The sequence below is a fragment of the Macaca thibetana genome, chromosome 17 (assembly GCF_024542745.1).
Source record: "Macaca thibetana thibetana isolate TM-01 chromosome 17, ASM2454274v1, whole genome shotgun sequence".
Taxonomy (NCBI): Eukaryota; Metazoa; Chordata; class Mammalia; order Primates; family Cercopithecidae; genus Macaca; species Macaca thibetana.
The window spans coordinates 46,468,063-46,483,480 of NC_065594.1; the positions used below are offsets into that span (position 1 = coordinate 46,468,063).

The window sequence follows — 15,418 nt, forward strand, 5'->3', positions numbered from 1 at the left end:
TAGATACAACAGAGCCAATGATAAGAATAGCTATAACTGAACCTCCATTTCTCCCAGAATTTGGTGAGACACCAAACAATATCTCAGAGCCTCTGATGTTATTATTACATGTGACTATAGAGTATGATAATATTACTTATATTTTATAAACCAATATATCCATTGCAAACATCCAAAAGTCTATTTTAAGTTTAAAATATCACTCATTATTAGGATTTGTAAAACATCTAATATATACATACAATTAAAATTGTATCATAAAATATGAAGTTTTTTTTTTTTTTTTTTTTTTTTTGCAAGGTCTTGCCCTGTTGCCCAGGCTGGAGTGCAGTGGCACAATCTCAGCTCACTACAACCTCTGACTCCCGGGTTCAAGTGATTCTTGTACCTCAGCCTCAGCCTCCCAAGTAGCTGGGATTAAAAGCATGTGCTACCATGCCTGACAAATTTTTCTTTTTTTTAGTAGAGACAGGGTTTCACCATGTTGGCTAGGCTGGTCTCGAAGTCCTGACCTCAAGTGATCTGCCCGCCTTGGCCTCCCAAAGTGCTGAGATTACAGGCGTGAGCCGCCATGCTTGGCCAGTATTAGATATCTTGTATTAAAAGATTATTTACAGTCAGTATTTTGAAATTAGAATGGGTATTTTATAATATGAAATGTTTATGTGAAAATATTTATTTAATTTGATTTGTCAATGTGTACTTCTAACCATAGGTACTTTTCATTAGATTTCTAGTTTATGTGGATAGTAGGTAAAATGGGATCTCACAGTTTTCAATCATCAATGACTGAAAAAAAATTCATTCATTATTACATCAATATAAGCACACTTTTCTAAAAAGGAATAGTAACTTTATATTTTTAGTTTTCCCATGTCTACACCCTTCTCACATATATGTGGATGACTTTTACTCCTCTCCGATGTCTCCAATATCCTGAGATTTTTAGCATCCCAATATTATTCATGACCATGTTCTCTACAATAGTTCAAATACAAGGCTTTCCGGCCAGCTTTCACATTAGTATCTATGCGCATGTGTAGAAACTTCTGAAAACTCCACATGTTTACATTAATTTCATTAGCAAATGCTTGAGCAGCATTAATTATAAGCACATGCAACTTCCATGGATTTTAAAAGAACTTCCAAGGCAGCTGTATTTTCCTGTCACTCTCACAGTCTGATATTATTTATCATCATTTCATGTGTGGGTTCCACATTCATCCAACAGATATTGATTTACACCTTTTTTGTACTCTACATTTTAGTTGTTTTGTTATATCTTTAGGATCCTTCAGTGAAAGATACTACGGTTGTCATTTATCTGAAAGGCTCATTCCCCCCTCTCTTTGTGCTCCATTCTCTCCACGAACAGCTGCATCACAGCTGTCATGCTGAATGGTAAAGATGTCTTTGGCTGATAAGCCTATGCCTGTGGCACACAGAGTGGCTTCAAACAACTAATTAGCAGGAGCTGGGCCACAGCGAGGTTTGGTGCTGTCCATCAAGCCTGTGACCAATGCTGACACCATCAGCAAATCTGTCAAATGCGGCTCTTCCTGTGAATAAAACCAAGCCCACTTGTTTTGTGGTGATGAAAGAATTGGCAGAATGTGTTTAATAAAAAGTTAAAGAAGGTGATGACCAATCTTTATAGAGTGTTAAGTAATTGAAAAAATACTGAACTGGTGGAAAATTTGATAACTGATTTATACACGGGAATTCAACTAAAAATGTCTCCATGAATTTACAATGAAGCAATTCATAAGGCCACTCACATTGCTCAAGTACATTTGTTTAGCCTCAGGAAAACACCACAAATGTATGCTGTTTTTAATAATAAGTGACTTACAAAAATAATAGTTATAACAAACCTGCATGTCCTGCACATGTACTCCCGAACTTAAAGTATAATTTAAAAAATAAGAAGCTATGATCATATGTAAAATTGGATATTAACATTTACATACATATGCAACCATATACCAGATTTACATAATTGTAAAATTGTTATGTATAATAATTTCTATAAAAATCAAAATCTATTTGTAGGAATGTATCTGTAAATATGCATATCTGCATTTAAAATTGTTTAAAAGTTTCAAAGCTGACTGTTGAACACACATTGCAAAACATTATATAGTCACTGTTCTTAACAACTAAAAATGTGTTTAGCTACTATACTAAGTAAGAATGCAAAGTTTAATAGTCACTGCAGCTTTACATTTTGAACCACGTCTTAGATCGGAGCCAGGAAAAAGGTCTGCATTGAGGAGACAAAGAGCCAGTGGAACTTTCCTTAAAATTTGTATGTCCTCTCCTGACACCTGGCCTTCACACAAGATTTAAGTAAAATTATCATTTTTCTACCAACACATCACTCCTGAACATTCACCTTGTAAACTCTATCAAGTCTTATTTTAACAATATACTTTTCCCGTGCTATGTTAAATTGCTCTTATGATGTGTTCTTCCTGCATCTTGAATATCTCTTATTTTAGCAGTGCTTACACTTTATGGTAACACGTTGATATGAGTATACTCCCTTGGACTGTAATATCTGAAACACAAAGAATCATGTTTGTATATACAAGTGATGTACTTGGCATATGTAGCATTGCCTCTGGTATACTTGCTGGATAAATATTCATGGAAGGAAGAAAGGAAGGGAGGGAGGGAAGAAAGGAAGAGCGGGAGAGAAAAAAGGAGAGACAGATTAATACATGACTCATAGACTGGGTTCAGCATAATTATGAAAAAAGAGAGGTTGGATAATTTGTTTCCCCTCCAAAGAAGTCTCAACTTTGTGTTTGTGAGCAAAAACAGAGGAAGGGATGTCTAGTACCCTATCCATGTTTACTTGATTTAAGGAACATACTGACGGCCCCGTTTACAAAATGAAATCAATTCACATCAGAAAGCAAAGATATGTAGTATAGAGCTGACCAAATATGTCTGTTTTTATATTTGCTTACATCCCTCTTAAAATTAACACAAAATTTTCTCAAGCATAAGTTCAATAGTCTGAAATAAACCAACAATCATGTTTCTAGAAAACTGTATTATACATAGGCATTAGTGTATGTAGTGTTTCTATACTACTGTAGTATAAGTTCTTTAAATTCTTGGTAATTTGTTACAAATTCACATATGCTTATTTCGCAAGCAATAGGATCCTGTCAAATATTTTAAGGAATTTTTTGAAAATATATCTCTATATAACACAAATTTTACATAACAGATCTATATTAAGTTCAAAGATTCCTAAATGCTATTTGGAATTGTAGCCAGAAATTGTCCTGCGATTTGTTAGAAACTATTTTCCAGGTCAATCTTACCTAAAATGGCATAAGATCTTTGACTATTCCCAGTTGGGCATGTCAGGGCTTAACTCTAACAATTCTCCAATCCAATATGTATTTTATTTGTCATTTTTCTGAAGTGCAGTTTTGGAACCTTCATGGTAAAAGGGTGAAAAACTTCTTTATCTAGTGAGTGAGCCAGACTGACACCCAACATGCTTTCTCTAAAACTTGTCATATATGCAATGTTTCACAGTGACTGAGATGTAAAATATTGCTTATCATTTTTCTTAATTTATTGTACTTTGGAGAGTGATGTTACTAAAAATTTAAATATTTTAACATGTTAGGAGTTATTCCCCAAATATGCATGTATGTAAGTATGTAAATAACATGTACGTGTGGGTATATGTATCATTTACTACCCTGGGGTTTTCCAAAAAGCTGTCCTTATGAAGAAAGAAAAAACTAGCTTGTGAATTAATTTTGTGTTATTAGCAAATAGCTATTAATTGTAAATAACTTTATTACTCTAAAATATAATGTAAAAATCTTCAGAGAATTATTGCAAAATGATTTACCTAATTATTTTAATTTTAAAGCTGATATCAACAGCAACACCTATTCTAAGGACTGAACATATTTATTTGTGTACTTGTACATAATTATGTAAATGTACTTGGGTAATATGACTACATAATCATGAAGAACAGGAAAACACAGGTATGTGGTATAATATTCATAATACAGCAATAACAGGAAAATATAGGTGTGTTGTATAATCTTCATACACTAAATCAGATCTAATGTATGAATATTTTTTTAAAAAGAAAATAAAAGACCAAGTAAGACAAAAGCAAAAGTGTTTTGGCTTTATATCTTTCATATTTTAATATTTAAAAGTAGCAGATAATGTTACCATGTTGCTCCTGCTCCATTTGGTATTATTTAAACAATAACGTTCTAGACTGTGTAACAAACTGAGCCCCATTGTCCTCTAGCTATCAGTGTGTCCTTGGTTGGTGATCTAGGCTCAAGATCACCTAGGCACCTATAACTTTATCTTAATGGGGGAGGAAAATTAGACTTACCTTGAAGACAATTGTCTTGAATTAGGTATCACATAAAAATAGTTTAATACATTGTAGTTCTCCTCTCACACACTCCTCTTACTCACCATTTGACATATTTTAATTTTATTAAATATTTCTGTCACATGACACAATTGGCAATTTCATGAAACTCATGGTAATTTAACTTCTACTCATTTAATGAATCCAACAAAACTTGTGTTATGAATTTACATAAAAGGTCAAAAATATGTTCCTTATCAAAATGGTTTTCTCAATTTTTCTGTGGAGATTTATAGCAGTGGCCTATCCTGGGATATCTTAATCAACCATCTGCACCCATGAATTTCATACTCACGATAACTCCCACATTTCCAAAGCCTAGAGGCTAAAATTCACACTTATTTTAAAACCCTTCCACCAATCTCCCTAACTCTTAGAGCTAAGATTTCCATCTGACATTGATTTTCGGATTTCACCCCTACAAGGGAGAAGTCTTATCTCAAAAATTCATACACTGAACGCTAAACCATTTTGTAAAATATTATTTAGCTCAAGCATCAAAAACAGTGACAGGGAACAGCTACTCATACTGAGATGCAGTCTTGTGTGAATTCCAGTAACTATGAGACATTTTCCTACAGATTGCAGAATATAGACACTGAAAGCTCTGCTTGCATTATATACTGTTTCATGGGAAAAGTGAATGAAATATAATAGAAAAGAAGTGACAATGAAATATGGATCAAAGATGCTTATTAAAGGCGATAGGCATTTATGGCATAAAAACAATGTGCACTTTTTTATGGTGGTGCTTCGATTTTAATCATTGCAATGCTTTGTGTATCCAATGACAAAAGGTATGTCAGGGAGAGAAAACTTAAACATGACAGTTTAAATTCCACACCATTTTTAAAACCTAGTTTAAGAAAGAAATTCAAGTGTAAACTATTTTATTTAACATTTGCTTGGAAACTTTATGTTTGAAGGTAAAGTCTTTAGATTACTCTGGGATCAGTATTTCTAAGATCTAATTCTAGTGCTATCACTAGCTAGCTCTGAGAGGTAGGGCAAGCTACTCAATGGCTCTTGTCTTCACTTTATGTTTCAGTAATATGTATCGGTAATCTCTGGTCCCTGACAATCAAATAGCCTGTGAGGTTTTTTGCTTGTTTGTTGTTACTTAGATAATATCATGGCATAGTTATCTTTGCAGTTTCTGCAGCCATGTGGCTGTGGCTATCTTCCAGCCCACTCATTCCTGTCTGTGTGCATTTGAGCAAATTATATCACCTCTCAGCGTGTTCTTTTCCCATCTGTAGAATAAGAATAATAATCATACCTACCTAGTGGGATTGCTGTCAGAATTAAATAAGCTATATTTCAACAATTCTAATATTTAAAAAATCCCTTATTTTTGCACATATTAAAACAGGACAAATGTTAAAGAAATCAAAAATAAGCATTTGTCAGAGTTAAATTGGCAGCATTTTACCCTAGCAGTTCATAAAATTGTAGCATGTTTATACTCTAGTGGTAGATTAGAAGAATTATTGTAATGCATATGACGTGCTTAGAATAGTGTCTGGCACAAATTTTTCTCAATAGCTGATATAACATTTCTCTATAAGTAAGCAATACTTCTTATATCTAAGTTAGGAGTGATAGGTTAATAATAAGCTAATAATAATTAAAAACTTGCTGGTCACATCATTCTCGGTTTTATTACGTATCTAGTGTCATAGCATAAAATTAAGAATTTCATCCAGATTAGTCAGCATTCATTGACATTGAATATGACTCTATTTAACAGTATAGTTTTCTACAGTTAAATATTTGTGTACTTGTGTGTTAAACAGAACAATCATCTTTCTTTTTACTATATTAAAGTGATTAAAAGGGAGGGGAAATATACATTGTGAAAAAATAAAAATTAGGGAACACCAGGCTTGGTACAGAATTGAATATAATGAAAAATAACATTGCAGATGCCAATTTTGTAGGTTATAATCACCTTCCATTGTTAATTCTCAAGAATAATTAACACTAGATTAATAACCTTTAAAAAAGTGGTTACTAAAACTACCCATTTTATTATTGGTCTACAGATATTAAGCATATATACAGAAACCTTGTATCTTAGAATGTTTTTTAAAAAACTTGAAAGATGACATCACTTATCTCTTTTCTTCAAGTTTTATTTTATAAGAAATTTCAGATATTGTCTCTCTGAATTTAATAAAAAATGCATGTTAAAGAAATTAAATGTATTATGATAAACAGTTTAAACTAACCAAGGATAAAATGTGAATGATGGGAGAATATACAAATAAACTTCTTGAAACAGTCCCTAGCACAGAGTACAAGGTACTATTTAACACAGAAAGATATTTAACTGTAGAAAACTATGCTGTTGAGTAAGTATAAGTTGTCAATATCATCATCATTATTTAGTATCACAGATCATCAGGGATGGGTAGGGCCTTCCAGACAACATAGTTCAAAACCATTCAGAGAAAATGGGCCTGGAGCAAGATGGTTAAGTGAGAATTTATGCAATGAAAGATTTATAGAAATATTTTGCCTTCTTTGTTTATAAATAAACCATAGTAGATTTATTTTCATGGTTCTTTGACAAATGGTCTAATAATATAAATAAACATCATAATTCTAGATGCCCTTTTTTTTCTTCAAATTCTCTAGACTTTTAGTCAAACCCTGTACAAACTGTCTTCTTGTGCTTTGGACCTTATAAAATATCTAAGGGAGAAAAAAGTATGATTTATAGAAAATTATTTGAATTATATCTCATTTAAATTCTCTACAAAAAATAATGAAATCTTCAATAAATCATCTCACCACTTTTGGTAATCAAGGGGATTTTCTGAGGAAGATGGTTTCTGAGGAGTATGGTTAAGTCAATAAACACAAACATAAAATGTTATAAAAATAAATATAATTCTTAGAAATCTGAGATCTACTTGGATCTTAATGACTTTCACAACATCCTGGGAGGGTTTTGTACTATTTATTTTAATCTTCACTTATGAAAAAAGAAATTTCTCTGCCATCCAATTAGAACTATTGTGTTATTGTTGGTAATTAATGGGAACAATTTTATTGTCTTAGATAGTTAAAATGTACACAGTGAAGAGGAAAAAATCAAAGGCTTAACAACTATGGTTCTTCGCTCAATGTTCAAGTGATTTAGGTTTTGGATAAAAAAAGAAAGAAAAATATTAAAAAGTATATATACTGAAGTTTAGAAACACATTTCTAAGTATTCAGACCCACACAAAGTAAAATAAATAGAATAAAAATATGCGAAGGAAAATTAGGGGATAGAGTTGTTCAAAATATTATTCAATCCTCTTTCAACCTCCACTAATGTTTTATCCAAAAAGAAGTTGCTTTCTATATTAAGTCTCTGTTAATCAAAGCAGTTTCTTCAATATACATTACCAGTGGGATTTTTGAAAATAATAGATTCCTTTAGATGGTAAAAGCAATAATTATTACAATTTTTTTTTTTTTACTAAAATGATTAAGAAAAGGTTTTAAGGGAATAGAGGGGACCTACGTTCTGTAAGAAAAGAGAATACACACACACGCACACAAATACATTACCTCTCTTTCTACAATCTACATGTTACAGCTGAAAAAAAAATACGTGAAACAGTACGTATGTTTTAATACTCGTTAACTATTAAAACATAATTCTTTAAAAATGGGACTCTTCTTCCATTTCACAACAATGCAAAAATAGTTAATGCGACTGAACTCTACACTTAAAAATAGTTCAGATAGTAAATTCTATGTCATGTGTTTTTTACCACGACTTGAAAAAAAAAAATACATGAAAGATAATAGATTTCTATACCCAGCCATAGTGGAACAATTGGCACTAGAAATGCACTTCCAACATAAAAGAAAAAGATAAAAACAACTATGGATCTTCTACCTTTTAACGTGGATGAACTAACTTTTTTTAAAAAAGAAAGTAATGGCTTTTAAGTTCAAAAACACAGGGAAATAAAAGATCAAACTGATAAAAAGTAGTAAAAAAAAAAAAAAGGAAAAGCTTCATTAAAATTCAAATTTAACCAGTCATATTAAGCAGCAATGTCTTTCTCATTTTCCTGAGTATGGGAGATGAATCGAATCAATCTTTCAAAATAGGTGTGCTTTTCTTTCAGTTCAATTAATAAATACGAATCAATCCCGAACATCTAGCTTTGAAAGAAAGTTGCTCATTACTTTCTTTAATAGGTAAAAATCAGTACTTTTCATTCCATGTTACTAACATTAGGTTTAAGAGTTGGACCTTTACTCAACAGAAAAATTATATATATATATATATATATATATATATATATATATTTAATAAATATATATATATTCCTGGATTTTTGTTCTAAAATTATTTACTTAAAATTATTTTCAAAAGCATTAGTATAAAAATGTGACCACAGAAGAAGTGGGCAGAGAAAATAATACTAGTTAAGATAGAGTATTTAAAATTATGAAGACAATGAAAATTTATCAGTACTAACATGGTCTCTATAGATATATGGCATACCTCGTAATGGCTTTCTTCATTCTCCTGAATGTGGAAACCCGCGGAGCTGGGACATTTCTGAGGAGTGACAGGAATATTGTCACTTTTGCTGTGTGAGTTACACTGAAAGAGATTACCAAATAATTGTGACAAACTACTCCACATTTAGAGTGTCCATTGAGAGACATGGCTGTTTGCTATGAGCCTAATAATGGAATACCACTTGAGCTAACAAGGGTCCACACCAAGAGATACATGCATTAAGATTGAGTCTTTACCACAAAGATTTTTTAATTGTCCCCGGATAAACAAATTTTTAAAATGTTTTTACTAAAACTAGAGAAATATAAGATTCAGTAATTTTACATTTACTTTTTTTAGGCAATATTTATTTATTACATTTATGACTTCAGTAGCTAAAGCTTATATGGTGCTATTTGGGTGAGATATTATTTAAGAGTTTGATATATATTACACACATATTGGCCTGTGACATAGATATTATTAACTACCTCCATTTACAGAAGAGGAGACTGAAGCATAATTCCTCCCCCCATAAAGTTATGCTGTTGCCTAGCCTTTCTGGAACCATTCCCCATATCCTTATCTACCACATGAACTGCCTTTTAAGTGATACATTTGAAACAGATAAAACTGAAAAAGCAGAAGTTTAGGGTCTTAAAATACTAATTGACTTATTTCTGTACTAAATAGACAGCACTTTTAAAAAACAGGTTATCTAAAATAATTTGCCTGGAAATTGATATGAATTATAGAACATAAGACATTACATTGTGGCTTGGCCTTTCTCTGTGAACATATTAAAATGACAGTTTTCCATATCCCTCACACAAGTTTTTCATGTGAAAAGAAGACATTTTCCACTTCCTGTTTTCTTACTTCTTTTCTATATCTTTAATTAGACTCAAGGAAAGCAATATTTGTAAGTATTGCTGTTTGGCCATTTATTAAACATAACTTTGTAGGTTTTAAGGTTTCTACTTTGATAAAAATATATTGTTGTGCCTCCAGAAAAGGTTCATCATTATATATAACCTTTCTTCTTAAATAAAACTATAATATATGCATAGATTTCATGACATTATGAGCAAAGAGACTATTCTTTTCAAAGCTAGTATGCCATGTTTCCTATTCATTGATTAAATGCTACCTTTACTAGCTTAAAGAAAAATCTGTTAGAAAATTACTGTTAGACATTTTAAAAAGCAAATGTGTTTTAGAATTCTAATATATTGTGTTCACTCTATTTTCATTTCAAGATCATCATTTTATATATTTAAATATATGTTAAAGCACTGTCATTACATTTTGAAGATATCAATTATCTCATTTATTTTTATTTGTTTAAAATAAACAGCTATGTGGCAATGAAGAAGGCATAACTTTAAATTCATATACCCATCACTATAAGCGTTTTAGCATGAAAAATTATTTTGTATCTGTTCTCTCTTTACAATTTAATTTTAACCCTATTCAAAACTTACCTCCTCTAGCAACTCTCTTCATGCGTTATTCAACAAATGTTGACTGCCATTTTAACCTGTTTTTAAGTAACTTTCATGTGTAATTTGTAAAATGTTCCCTTGCAATATTTATTATTTGAATGTTCCTAAGTTTGTCTGAACAAATTCCCTGTTAGCAACAAAGGCCTTTCCTCTCCACAGCCGCTTTTTTGGCATACAAAAAAAAAAAAAAGAGCATAGACCTTAAAACAGTTATTTTCATCTGTGATGTCCATAGACATTTTAATCATTCAAATCCTATCCCTAGCCTCTCCACATATCTATTCATGCTGATTAATCTTTTTAAAAGATTTCATGTATTATACAGTTTTTCTCCTAAGAAACATTTCCTAAATTTCTCTGGCCCGGCAGTGAGTCTCACTCTGACTATATATTAGAATCACCTGGGGAGATTTTTAAAAATGTCAATGACTGAGCCGCACCTCACATCAGTTAAATTGAAGCTCAGATACAAATATTTTTAAAATATTCAGGCAATTCTAATGTGTAGCCAGAGTTTAGAATCCTTGGGTTAAGGTAAAAATTTCCTTGTCTAGCACTCAGGAAGCTACATTAAATTTTGGCCTCACTCCTATTTCAATCTGATATCTTCCTCCACAGAATTTTTTCTTCCTTGTTAAAATTTAACCCATCATATATTGGGTTTCCCCCCACCCCATGGATATATCATAAAAGTGTCTGAGTCTGAAAAAAATCCTATATTTGTATAATAGTTTTTGCTTTAAATACAAAATCTTATGTATTATCTACAAGGAACCTCTGTAGACTGGTAGAAAATATAATCCATCCTTTAACAGATTATGAAGACACAGGTTCAGATATATTCATTGCCATTTGCTCAAGGATTTGCCCTGTAAAAACAGGACAAGTGTTCACTTCATTCTATTTTGGGCAATTTCTACTGTGCCATATCTCCCTTAATGGGTTCATCTATTACTCATTCATTCACTCATTCTATTCTGTTTGTTTGTTTGATAATCAGACATTTACTGAGTGCATGTTATGTGTCAAGATTGTACTGGATCATCAAGATATGGCGTTTAATATCTGTAATACTCTCACATTAGCCCTGAAACAATATGAAAATAAATAACCACCATGATGCGTGAACATGCCACCTGCAGACTGCTAAGGGACAGAGAAGAGTATGCATAGACTCCCAGGTTAGACACATGAATAGAGAGTCTCAAGAGATGGACTGATGAGGGAATCATGGTTAGCACACATTTGTGACAGAAGGAACTGCATATGCAAAGGCCAGAAGACACGAATTCTCATGAGCCATGAGTAATTTGATAGTAGTTCAAACATGAAGAATGTAAGGATTGATTTCAGAAGAAATAGAACCTGTCAGTGCATTAAATTCAATAGTACAACATATAACAAGATGTTGTAGAATTGGACTTCATATAAAGGCCAACAGTGCCAAGAGTGAGCTTTAAAGGTCATTCTTTTTCTTCCAACTTTTCCAAGAAAATATGCAACATAACAAAATGAGTGCATTTGCAATATCATTGTGATGCCAAGTTAAGTCCTTCCATCCCTGAAAGATCTCACCCCTAAGCATCTCCTGTGTTTCATTCTGGAGCAGCTCTTGTTTTTGGAACAGTGAATGGCATCAAAGGAAAATTTTTAACTTACTGTTCTTTCCTTATTTTTTAAAATTGAGTCTTATGAGGTAAATTTCCTCTGCAAATTATAAATATATAACTCAGAGCAAAATAAAAGAAAAAAGTAACACCGTAAACAATATTTTGAGATTAACTATTATAAATAGCCAAACTTTTAAGAAAAAAAATTCTTATGGGAAAAAATTTAATCACTATGAATCCTTCCTAACAAATTTCTACTTCCGGAAGAGTTGCAACATTTTCTAAAAATAATATTTATTTTAGAAGTCTCAGCTTGGTGCAATGGCTCACGCCTGTAATCCCAGCACTTTGGGAGGTTGAAGTGGGCGGATCACCTGTGGTCAGGAGTTTGAGACCAGCCTGGTCAACACGGCAAAACCCCGTCTAATGAAAATATAAAAATTAACCGGGTGTGGTGGTGCATGCTTGTAATCCCAGCTACTTGGGAGTCTGAGGCACAAGAATAGCTTGAACTCAGGAGGTTGAGGTTGCAGTGAGGCGAGATTACACCACCGCACTCCAGACTGGGTGACAGAATGAGACTCTGTCTCAAAAAAAAAAAAAAAAAAAACCTCTCAAGTTTCATCCAACCCAACAATTTTACTGTTTGCCAAATTTAATATAAATGACTGCATATTGAATTATGGGTAAGATGGATTTGCTAAATCAGATTTATATTGGGGGTACATATGTAAATCAAACTTGAGAAGTCTAAAGTTCAATAATAACAATCATATTCAATGAAAATCACTGAAAATACATTTGTTTTATACTTTAAACCAGTTCTTTATTTTTCATCACCTATGATTGAAAGTCTGTATTGTAATATGTGGATAAATCTTGCCACTGCAAAACATCCATTGTAGTTCCTGGGAAAATTACCATTCACTACCTATAGAAATACTGGCTCAAAGTTTTCACATAATCAGGTATTTTTACTCTTTCATTTTTGATACAAATTTTCAAAAAAGAACTTCTAGCCATATTAAGAGAAAAATAATCAACAGTAGTAAAAACAACAAAGTTTTATGAAAGATCTTTTTATGAAAAACACAGCTGTTTTCTTTGCTAAAAAGAGGGTTCTTTACATTTTCCACTCAACTGTAATGCGGTAGCAATGTTTAATATTATTTATGATTCTATTACTACTCCTACTTTCTTACAAAATCAAAGTTTTTTTACTAAAAATCAATAGCACTTTCATAAAAGTTTTGCAGTCATTATAGAGGCAATAGTTTTGTGCTTTTGTGCTATAGGTTTCATTAAATAACACTTCCACTTATTTAAAAACTCCCACTGAAAATGTTATTCCTACCTATTTTAATAAACTAAAGATTCTTTTCATGAAGAATTCTAAAACAGAACATTTGTTTAATAATTCAAAAGAAATTCATATTTGCAGAAATGAATCTACTTTAAATAATAGTCTAAACTTAGTGTCTTCAACTTCTCTCTATCCATTTTTTTAGAGATCCGCATGTATTAGGTTTCAAGCGCGCCCATTCCACTGAAATGGCCCTACTACAATCACCTATGATTTACACATTACTAATTCAAATGGCAATTCTCAGTTCTTATCTAATGTAACACAACTGAGTACTACCTCTTGTTTCATTTATGTATTGGCTTTCAAGGACGCTATACACTCATGGCTTTCTTCTCCTGCTCTCTCTCTGGAATCATGCAACTGTTTGTGCTGTTGTCAAAATTGAAAGGACTAGAGAGGATGAAATGAGTACTTCCTCAGAAAGTGTTTTCCTCAGTGGAGTCAGTTTAGCAATTACACCCATATTGAACAGGTTCTGATTCCAAAATATTTTCTCAGACACAGGAACAATCTTCTATCCATAAGAAGATAAGAAAAGAGCTCTTAGAACACCTCCAATCATTCTTTCATCAAAGCACGTATCTTTATACTTATATCTAGAAACTAATAAAATTTATATTTTAAGAGACCCACAGTACAGATTCTTATTCTTTCTGAAAAGTTGTTCTAATCATTTAGTATCCTGAAATTTATTCTGGCCCAAATAAGGATATCTTGAGCCTATACCCACAGCCTTTTCTTTAATGTTTTCTATGTACTTTCTTTTTTTGCTTATTTTTTTTTATCTTTAAACATAACCAGAAAATTGAGCTAAAATGCTCATCAAACTTTATTGAACAAATCAGTGTTCAGCTGCAGTGACACCTATTTTGATTTAAAATGAAAATGTCATATGACAAATTTTTAAAACCGAATGTTATATAAATGCCTAATCAAATCATAGAAATGTAGATGGCTATAATACATATTAATTTCAAAATGGGGATTGCTTATGTGAAATGAGAAAAATAGGCAGATCATAAAAGGATATGAAGGAAATGTTAACTCTAGAGTATCCAGAGAGTCTGTTTTTTAAATTTTTTTTGGCTTTTTTCTTTCTTTAAAACGTTGAGACAGAAATCAATACACAAAAATCAGTAGCATTTCTACACAATAAATATTCAATCAAGCACCAAAACAAGAAGTTAATCCCATTTACAATAGCTACAAAAAAGACCTATGAATATATTTTACCAAGGAGTTGAAAGATCTTTACAAGAAAAACTACCAAACACTGATTTAAAAAAAAGTCATAAATTGCACAAATGGAAAAACATCCCATGTTCGTAGATTGGAAGAATTAATATTGTCAAAATGACCATACTGCCCAAAGCAATCTATGGATTCAGTGCAATCCCTATCAAAATGCCAACATCCCTTTTCACAGAAGTACGAAAAAAAACATATCCTTTTTAAAAGACATCTGTTGAAAATCCATATAGAACCAAAAATAGCCTGAATAGTCAAAGCAATCCCAAGCAAAAAAAAAAAAAAAAAAAGAAAGAAAGAAAAAGCTGGAGGCATCATATTACTAGACCTCAAATTATACTACAAGGTTATCATTAAAAAAAAAAAAAAACTGGAGACAGAAATATCGTAAAATGTTAGCATATTTTAATTCTAGGTGATCAGGACATAGGTATTTTCTTTTCTTTTTCTTTTTTGTTTTTCTTTCTTTTTTTTTTTTTTTTTTTTTTTTTGAAACGGAGTCTCGCTCTGTCGCCCAGGCTGGAGTGCAGTGGCGTAATCTCAGCTCTCTACAAGCTCCGCCTCCCGGGTTCCCGCCATTCTCCTGCCTCAGCCTCCCGAGTAGCTGGGACTACAGGCGCCCGCCACCTCGCCCGGCTAATTTTTTGTATTTTTGTGTGACGGGGTTTCACCATGTTAGCCAGGATGGTCTCGATCTCCTGACCTCGTGATCTGCCCGCCTCGGCCTCCCAAAGTGCT

The 15,418-nt window shown here is 32.2% G+C and overlaps 1 protein-coding gene across 6 annotated transcripts in view; it reads right to left on the minus strand.

The window, feature by feature from the left end:
• Nucleotides 1-15,418, minus strand: part of PCDH9 (protocadherin 9) — a 953,843-nt gene that overhangs the window by 616,648 nt on the left and 321,777 nt on the right. For 2 of the 6 annotated variants that reach the window (XM_050766519.1, XM_050766516.1), the window contains exon 3: nt 8,952-9,008. The exons of 2 other annotated variants lie outside the window; for them this stretch is intronic. In XM_050766519.1, the coding sequence (XP_050622476.1) occupies nt 8,952-9,008 (57 nt within the window). Of the gene's footprint in view, nt 1-8,951; nt 9,054-15,418 lie in introns of all 6 variants that reach the window. 2 more of the 6 variants (XM_050766518.1, XM_050766515.1) reach the window with 1 other exon arrangement.